The 9,791-nt window shown below is 38.8% G+C and overlaps 1 protein-coding gene across 1 annotated transcript in view; it reads left to right on the forward strand.

The window, feature by feature from the left end:
• Positions 1-1,910: 1,910 nt before the first annotated feature.
• The window catches only part of LOC111542200 (myosin-15), a 143,072-nt gene continuing 135,191 nt past the window's right edge, over positions 1,911-9,791 (forward strand). The window contains 1 exon segment of the mRNA XM_023211420.3: positions 1,911-2,003. Within this exon segment, the coding sequence (XP_023067188.2) occupies positions 1,911-2,003 (93 nt within the window).

A 9,791-nucleotide genomic window follows, 5' to 3' on the forward strand; every position in this document is an offset into this window, starting at 1 on the left:
AAACATTTCCTCTTTAGCAATTATTAATCAATTAGTAAGATTTCAGATTTGACTTTTGGTTCTTTGAATTACAGTACTAGATCAACTACATGTGAAGCAGAACAACTTGTGGTCGTCAATATGCAAGAAATCTTCAAAGGGGCTTCTGTGCTAGGAATAGTTACTCTAATTTTGTAGTCAAGTCAATTATCCATAGATTCTATGGGATTCAAGCATTTGAATATAGCAACTATTGACAGAGCTTATTCTCACTTGATTGTTTTAAAATACACCACTTACTTTACATTAAGACCCTTGTTTTGATCCCTATTCTCTGTTCAACCCAGAGAAGAAGTAATACTGTTTCACATTCCTGGGGTTATATTTATGATGCCCTAGGCAAAATTTGAATCTCCAGAGTCACCACACCTATCTACCCTTTAGATTTGTCAACTATCAAATAGCCACTAAGCCACATCAGAATCTCCCTGATCATGCCTCGTGCCCTTTCTTGAAAATTTTTTTTTCCCCTCCGTCTTTCCACCATCTTCACTACATACATCTCCTCTTGCTCCCCACCACCTGCCCTCAGAGTTTACAGGTGCATGTTTCTCCCAGCCTTTCAAAAATGGAAACAGGCTTATTACTTTTAACAGTTGTCTCTCATTTATTTCAAACTAAACCCTCTTAAAACCAGTCTTGTTAGTTTCTTCCACAACTGAACATCTTGAATCCTCAGAGCTTCTTGAAATGCAAGTTAAACTATTTTGTCTGCTTTATCTGAACTGAATCTTTTACAAATGTCTGAACGTACCACCACACCCTTTTACTCAGGCCCCAAGCACACCTGAAAATGGCTTGCAGTCTCCCAAAGGCCAAGTAGGGTGCTTTAATGTCCATTTCCTATGAACAAAAAGCCAGCCAGGGTGCTATATCTATTGCTTCATCTCATATTGCCTGGGATTTCTGTGAAGTTACTGGTGAATTCAGTTTACCCATTTACAATCACTGGAGATTCTAATTAAATCGCATTCCTGTAAGAAGCAACAAAGATCATCTCAATTAGGCTGCATATTGATTCATTTTGATAAATTTGGGTATAATTATACAGTACTTGCTTCAGCATTTATTATTAGTTTACCTCTGCCCTCAATGCTGTTGTCACAGGCTTCCGCAGAGGTGTCTCTCTATTATCTTTTATTCCTCAGTGGGAAATGGTTAATAAATTGGTTCTGGGAAAGAGTTATGCAGAACTGACCCATGAGTGGTGAGAACTGATTGCATGAACTGTTTCCTATAACTCAAAGAGTTTCCTTTTTTTTTTTTCATAATTTCCCAAAAGTCATTTTAAAAATAGTTCAGAAAGTCTTTGCTCCAGAGAGACATTTTCAGGTTTTGTAAAAAGCTTGTAAGTCCTAAGAAAGTAATTCAAAGTCAAGGGCCGACTGGCTAATCTCCTGTTTTGTAGCAATCAGTTAGCTGTTTACTTCACCTAGACACTCAGTAAAAGAAAATTTTATCAATGTTGAAATAGGCAAATAGAAACACATTTCCTTGGATAGACAAGACACTTTTAAAAATTATACTTTTGTGGCAGTGGGGAGGGGAAGAAATTAACTATATGAGATGCATGAGATAAAAATTGTATATTATAATTATTACAAGAATAGATTTTGAAGCTCAACATCTAGGCTCAAATGTTGTCTCCCAAAATGACTAGCTTATGACCTCTCCCTTTGTTTCCACATCTGTAAAATGGGAATAATAAAACCTATCTTATAAGGTTGTTAGGAGGCTTATATGAATTCATATATGCAAATCGATTGGAACAATCCCTTGGAACATAATACACCCTTAATAAATACTTTCTTAGTGTTCTTAGAATAACCAAATAAATAGTAGATATCTATGGTTAACATTTTCTTGGCAATATGGAGCGTGTTGAGACCCTTCACTTAATTGCTAGAAATCCCTGGAGAGAGAGCACTGAGCCCAAGGCTCCAAAACTGATGCCACCAGAGAGGGTTGTGCTGCTTCTCTTATTAATATTGTCTAATCCTATTATGTAGCAAGCATTTGGGGAATGAGTTAAATTAGTCTGCAGATTTTGGTTATAGAAATGGAATCGTTTTCTGGCATCTCATACCCTTGCCTCAGAGTCATTTGGGGTGCCAAATCCAGGTCCAAGGGTTCAGCTTCTTAAAAACCAGTAGACAAATTTAGAAACAATGCAAAATTGACTGAAGTTGTCACCCTTGACCTTGACAAGAGTGTATAAAGTCTTGACTCAGCACTGGTCTGCCCATTTCTTTTGATCTTTCCAAGGTAGGTTTCTGTCTCTCCCTTTTCCACCAATACATTGAATGGTGGGTATTAAAAACAATTTGCTATTTTTACTGATAGTTTTCACATGGGGGTTGTTATATGAAACAAAATATTTTAAGAAAAAGATGATGTATTCATAGAATGGAATAGTTGCTCTGAGGTGAGAATTTTAACAGCAATTTGTTTTACTTTTGGTATAATAATCTTTTGGAGAATGTATGTCTATTATTTTACTTACCATACTGAAAGCTGTATTGACAAATCTTGGTCCCTGCTAGACTTGAATCTTGAAACAGAAGCCGCATCTTAATTATTCTAGTATCCCAAGCATTTTGACAATTCCTGGCATTTACTGAATGTTCAAAATATTGTTATAATTAATTGAACTGGAATACATAACATTCTAGTTTTATTTTAGACAAGTGTATCTATCTATTATGCAAAGATGTTGACTACAATTGTACTTAGTTAAAACTCATAATTATTCTGAGTTAAGAACATTCAGAAAATATGAAACCAATAAATCAATGAAAATAATGCAATTAATACCTTGAATGTATATATCATCTTTTAGAATCACTAAATATATTTAGTGCATGTCTTTTGTGCTGAATAACAGTGCCTGCAATTCTAAAGTAAATGTTACTCTGTTATGCAGATCGTGGGTCACTGACCCTAAGGAATATTATCAGGACAATGTTACATTTGAGCTAATCTTTATTCCGTGACTGTGGTATTAACTAGTATTTTATGGGAGGGTATATTTGCCTTCAATTCTGAAGCACAAAAATATAGCCCTCGATATTAGTTTCCTTCAGTTCGTCCTCGTAGATCTATTGTCAGTATTTTTCTCTCAACTCTGCTCAAAACTATCCATACTTTCAGTCTGCTCCATTGTTGTTGGTTGGTGAATGTGAGCCAATCATGTATTTTGCTGGTCCCTGCATACTCACCTGTAAAATATGAAGCAATGAGCCAGCCGATATTAAAGAACTTTTAGTTCTAAGACCCCATGGTTTCAAAAATCTTGGGGCAATACAATTCAGATGTATTGACTTAAATACTTTATTTAAAAAAATAAACTACTTATTTAAATCTTTCCTTACCAGTCCGGTTTTCTTGATATGGTATACTAGTTGATTTTTATCCTTAGCATACTTCTTTTGAACCATAAATCTAAATTTTTCTCATCCAACTTAGAAATGAAGTAGTGATGCTTTTTAAACCAAGGACATGTTGCCTGTATGGACATGCTGCATTTTGGTTAGATGCTTTTCTAACCAAGAACATCAGCCTGCTGGCTGGCTGGAGCTCAGCCAGGAGGAAGTATAGCATCATACTTAAGAGCAAGGACTCAGGAGTCAGATGATGGGTCTGCTCTATTTGTTGGTTCACTCCCTAAGTGTTTATTAAGGCTCTACCCGAAGAACTAGAGTCTTCTCTGAGTGCTGCAGACCTAGTCCTGCCCTCAGATTACTTATGTTTCATTAGGAAGATGGGCAATTAAACAAATAATAATAAAATAGTATGAACATTATCATAATGCAAGTAGCAAAGAAATCTAAGAACACATCTAGCCGACAGAACGAACCTAGAGAATACCTTCTTGTAGAAATGTTGCTTACTGAAGATTCAAAGGATGATTAAGAATTAGCCAGAGGAGGAGGAACAGGGCTGAATGTTCCCAGCAGGGGTCACGTGACGTGTGAACATCCAGAGGTCAGAGAGTGCTGTTGGCATCTACTAGTAGTGCCCCAGCCAGGTCAGGCCTGGGGATGAGACAGCAAGAGAGATGAGGTGGGGGTGTCAGTCAAGCAAGAGGATGGAGAGCTCTATAGGATCTGTTAACATGTTGGACTTTTATCATAGGATGCGGTATGATTTTAAATAAGATAGTACGGTAACTGTGTTTCTTTACTTGGGGGCCTCATTCTGGATTGGCTGCTGTCAAGAGACTAAGTAAGAGAATACAGCAATAAACCCCCAGAAAAATGATGATGGCCTTGATCCAGATGTTGGCAGGGGTGATGGAAAGATGTAGATGGTTTTGAGTGATATTTAGAAAGAGTCAGCAGAACTTGGCAATTGATTGGATGTAAAGGTGAATAAACTAGGAAACAAGAATGACTTTCATGTATCTGGATTTAAAACTAGAAATAACACGTGCTGGTTCTCTAAGACTCAGTGTTTTCATATAATAAAGGTTATTACATATATCCTTCATAGAGCTACTGTAAAGTTAAAAGAGTTATTATGTATAAAACACTTAACCTGGTTCCTGGTGTGTGATACACACTCAGAGCTCAGATTTGCTTTTATTAAATAGTATATTGGTACCATCTCCAAAGGTATCATTTCAGGGATGTTTGAGATTCCTTCCTCTAAGTTGTAAAATGTTATTCTTAAAAATACACATATAGCGTTATGCCTCCTTGACCTCTATGACCCTGTACATTGCTCTATCCTAGCACCTAGCATTTAGCATATTGAATTATAGTCACTGATTTATATCTCTATTGTCCATGTCCATTAGAGTGGAAACTTCTTGAGGTCTTATTACTCTTTTAATCCATATATCCTAAGAGGACATACTTTATTTATATTTATTTATTTTTATTTTTTTGAGATGGAGTCTCGCTCTGTCGCCCAGGCTGGAGTGCAGTGGCCGGATCTCAGCTCACTGCAAGCTCTGCCTCCCGGGTTTACACCATTCTCCTGCCTCAGCCTCCCGAGTAGCTGGGACTACAGGCGCCCGCCACCTCGCCTGGCTAGTTTTTTGTATTTTTTAGTAGAGACGGGGTTTCACCGTGTTAGCCAGGATGGTCTCCATCTCCTGACCTCGTGATCCGCCCGTCTCGGCCTCCCAAAGTGCTGGGATTACAGGCTTGAGCCACTGCGCCCGGCCGAGGACATACTTTAAAATGAATGCATGACAGAATTTAATCAGAAGGTGGCTGGGCGTGGTGGCTCACACCTGTAATCCCAGCACTTTGGGAGGTCGAGGTGGGTGGATCACTTGAGGTCAGTTCGAGACCAGCCTGGCCAACATTGTGAAACCTCATCTCTACTAAAAATACAAAAATTAGCCATGCACGGTGGTGGGCACCTGTAATCCCAGCTACTCGAGAGGCTGAGGCGGGAGAATCACTTGAACCTGGGAGGCAGAGGTTGCAGTGAGCTGAGATTGCGCCATTGTACTCCAGCTGGGGCAACGAGCAAAATTCCGTCTCAAAAAAAAAAAAAAAGAATTTAATCAGAAGCTCTTCTCTGGATCAATAGCGAATAGATCAGTGCGAAGACCCAGCATTTTGATCAGAGATTGGGAGGTAGGAAAGTGTAGGAGAAGGCAGTTCTGGAAAGGATTAAAGAGCCAGTAAAAGCTGGGAGAGAGGAACTAGTGAAAGGAGGGAGCAAAAGAGAAATGTCATTGATATTCACAATTTTTATTGTGGATGGACCTTTGATTAGTAAATGAACAACTGGGAAAGAGAATAAAAAGAAGGGACCCCAGAAACCAGGGAATGTCAAATGCTGTAGAGAGGGTGAATAGGATTAGAGACTGAAAAGCACCCAATTAAGATTTGTCTTTAGGAGATCATTAGAAAGAACAGTTTCTGTGGAGGTATGGGAGGAAAAGCCACTTCCCAGTGGGAGGGGAGCGGGGAACAGAATCTAGGAGTGTAAACTGCATTGCCTGGAGACCTGTAGCTGTAATAATAATTACCCTTTGAAGTAAATGCTTTAAATAATCGATAATTTGTGCAATACTCTTGGTTTGTAATTCAACCTTTTAACATTCCTCTTTGAAGAAGATAAACCTGCCTAAAGCCCTGCTTTTGTAGAGAAACAAGCTGCATATAAACAAATAAATTGCAGGTAGTATAGCTGGTTAAAGGGTGGTAGATTTGTGCCTAAAGACTAACCACGTAAGATTTTCTATGGAGGAAACCTTGCTGAGTTAAGGCACATAACATGATTATCCCAGCAGCATGAATACTAGGAAGCATCAGCATCATTTTTTTCTACCCAGTAGTGTCCCTAATTAGGAGCATCTTGCAGCATTTCCCCAGATTTGTGGCATTCACTGGGCCTTGTAACTCAAATGTGTTTCATTTACTGCCTTAAGACATATGTTTCAGCTTGTTTGGGATCATTTAAGTGCTTGATAATTCTTCCCTTCAGCTGTTGACATCTGGATAAATCCATTCTCATTTTCAGGCATTGTCTCCAATTTTAATAATGGAAGAGGCGATGTCAAAAGATGCTTAGTGTTTGTTTACCCAAAGGAATATTAATATTTGTTCTTATTACTTGCATCATGGCTTCCCAGCAGTAGAAGGCTTTGAAAGTAAACATGCATAATAACGTACCTTGATGAAGAACTCAAGCGAATCTAATCAATTATGATGAAACCGACTTAAAAATGTGTCAGGACTGCTAACATGAAAAGAGTTTAACTCTTTTAACAATTTACTTCATAGGCATCATTTGAGTTTCTGCTTATAGTTAAGGCACTGAAATGCCAAGGTGATATGGATTTCTGCACCCCCTCATCCCCACATTTATTGTCTAGCTCTGTTTGAAAGAGATGAGTGCTGAGTGATAGATTTACTGTGGTCAGCAGTAAGAGGACTAGAAAGTGTGACCTTTCAGGAACGATCACCATCCAAATAGACAATTCCCTTGTCTCACCTCCATCTACTCAGCTAGTAGCTGCCACTATGCGAATTTCCCTCTTTACTTCCCTATGGTACCATCCTTCATTATGGTTTTGCACATCTCAGATTCACTAAGCAATTTGGAAAGCAAAGCTACTCTCTTACATATTTAGCACAGTGTTCAAAGACTGCATAAATGCTTGTTGAATAGTAAGCAGAACAGTTAACGTTGATTAAGGTTTTACTATGCACCAGACAATGTGCTGAGTTTTATACACAATCTTCACATCATCTTAGGAGAGAAACGAAGAAACTGTGTTAGGGCAAAGACTGAGACATAATGCATTAGTTAAGGATATTTTGATGGCATATAACAAACTCACTTGACATTATTATAAAGTTGGGAAAGAAATTAGAATGTACTGGAAGGTCATTTAGAGAGCTTATGAAAATCAAAGGCAGAAATTAAATGTAGGTCTCAGGAGGTACTGTTACCAGGAAAGGTCTTTGGGATATAAGAAAGTGATCTCTCTCTTCCTTTGGTCCCTTATTGCTGCTTCTCCTCATCCTTGTGACTCCCTCTCTACTGATGCTTTTGCTGACTAGCGTGCATGTGGCACCACATGACCACACCACAATGCTAACCTCAACCCTCAAGTTTGCATCATGCCATTCAAGCAAAGAGCCCAGATGGAGAGTGGCATCTAAATCCCAAATCTGTATTCCAGCGGGATACCCTGATTATCTCTGATTTTCCCGGGACCAGATACTGAAGCCTGGTTTATAAGCTGGGCCAGGATACCAGTGTCACCTTACAGACATGGCTACTTTTGGCTTATTCCTGTAGATGAGAGCAGGCACTTCTAATAGGAGTGTGGGCTCAACAGGCACTCCAAACTGTGTCAACTAGAAGTGGGTAAGAACTGGTAATTATAAAATCAATAAAAGTTGATGATGAATTGAATGTGGCATGAGATAGAAGGAGCAATTAGAGATGACTCCAAGGGTTCTATCGTAGGGGATTGGGAGGATCCAGGATGAGACACTTCCATTGGAATGGTGGGCAGAGAATGAGACAGTGGAAGAGCCTCTGAAACAATAATATGAGGAATATGTTTTCTCATCTTAAGAAAACATAACTCTGCCTACGGTTTCCACTCAGACTAGTGAGTTGGGAGTTGTAGCTGTACAAGCTCACCTCTTCCCTTCGCTTCTACAGTCCCCCTCTGGGCTTCTTTTCTGACCTTTGCCATATAACCAGCTCCACCCCCCACCCCAAAGTGTGAAAATTTCTCTCTGTAGATTTGTCTAATGCATAATAATTCAAGACAGAAGAAACTTCTACCCCTACTCAAATCTATTACTCTAAGAGGGCACAGTATTTATTCTGTGCATTATTGTACTCCTGGGCCTAACATGGACAATCATAGATGGGCAGTACATTTATATTGCATGAATATATTCAAATTTATATTTGAAAAGGACATTTTCAAAAAGATGTTTGCAAAATACCTGAGGAGGGAGAGGGGGACAGCTGCAGAAATACAACCAGTATAAAAATAGCTGACTTCCAAAATAGTGATTGAATTTCTAAAAGAACTACAGGCACTACACTTAAAAGTAGGTTGAACAACTTGTTCTAGTTTTCCTGGGACTTTTCTGGTTTTCACATTGAAAGTCTCAAGCCCTGGGAAATACCTCAGTTCCGGGAAGACAGGAATGGTTGGTCATCCAGGCTCGTGTCTTGTCTCAACTACAACTCTTCGAACATATTTTCTGTGAAAGGCAGCTAGGTGAGACCAACATGATTCTTTCTTGGCCAAGAGGAAAAGCTTACATCTCAGCTCTCCCTTCCCTGTAAGGGCTTACCATTCTTTGTGTTTACTTTGTTAACTGGTAACTAATATACACCTGGAAATTGTGCCCTATCATTGTAAACAGGATACTGATGGCTTATATGGTGCTCAGTCCCTGTAAAGGTGAACTCTGGAACAGAACAAGATGCATTATTTTGCCGTGTTACAAACTGAATTATGTCACGGACACGATGATCTAATGTCTTTCTCTGAATCCAACCTTCTGATAGTGATGATATTGTCTATGTGCCCTGTGGATCATGCAGACAAGTAACCTGGACTTTGCAGTTATGCAAAAGGTGTACACTCATTGTCAGTTTAGAAATTACCATTTCAAGTCATCAATTCTCTTATTAGTGGAGTGTCAATATGTCCCCATTCGCTTGGGTCAGTCTTAGATTAAGTTTGTTGTCCTGATTTAAATATTAATGGCATCACCTCTTAAAAATCCCAGTAAGAAAAAATAGGTTCAGGTTTGGGTAATGAATTTTTGCACACTTCTGAGCATAGTTATGTGATTCCCAGAACCTAATCGCTCCAGTATGTATTGATAAATCAAGCTCCTGAATGTTCAAAGGCAGAGCTAGGTCCTAGGAGTGTGGTACTGCCAGCAATGTGCATGCAGCCCGTCTGCCCTATCCTTTCCTATTCTCCTCCCGGGATTCCAGTGCTACCCCCTGCTCTCTTCTATCTTGTAAATATATGCAGTATCAGATACAAGTTTGTTTATGATGGGCGTCAGAATCCTCCGATAAACATGCACGAGTATACCAGTCTCAAAGATAATTTCCTTTCAACATGTAGATGAATTTTTCCTTCTAAGAGAATTACCTTGAGTTCTATACTCATCTATGTTTCTCTGTCATTCACAAAATAGAACTTCCTGATTCTTTTGCTGGCAAGGTTAATTTGTTTACTTCTTTTGAGCATTTGGGCTCTTTCATTTTCTAATTTTTTTTTTTTTTTTTTTTTT

This window comes from Piliocolobus tephrosceles, unplaced genomic scaffold (assembly GCF_002776525.5).
Source record: "Piliocolobus tephrosceles isolate RC106 unplaced genomic scaffold, ASM277652v3 unscaffolded_19, whole genome shotgun sequence".
In the NCBI taxonomy this organism is placed as follows: domain Eukaryota; kingdom Metazoa; phylum Chordata; class Mammalia; order Primates; family Cercopithecidae; genus Piliocolobus; species Piliocolobus tephrosceles.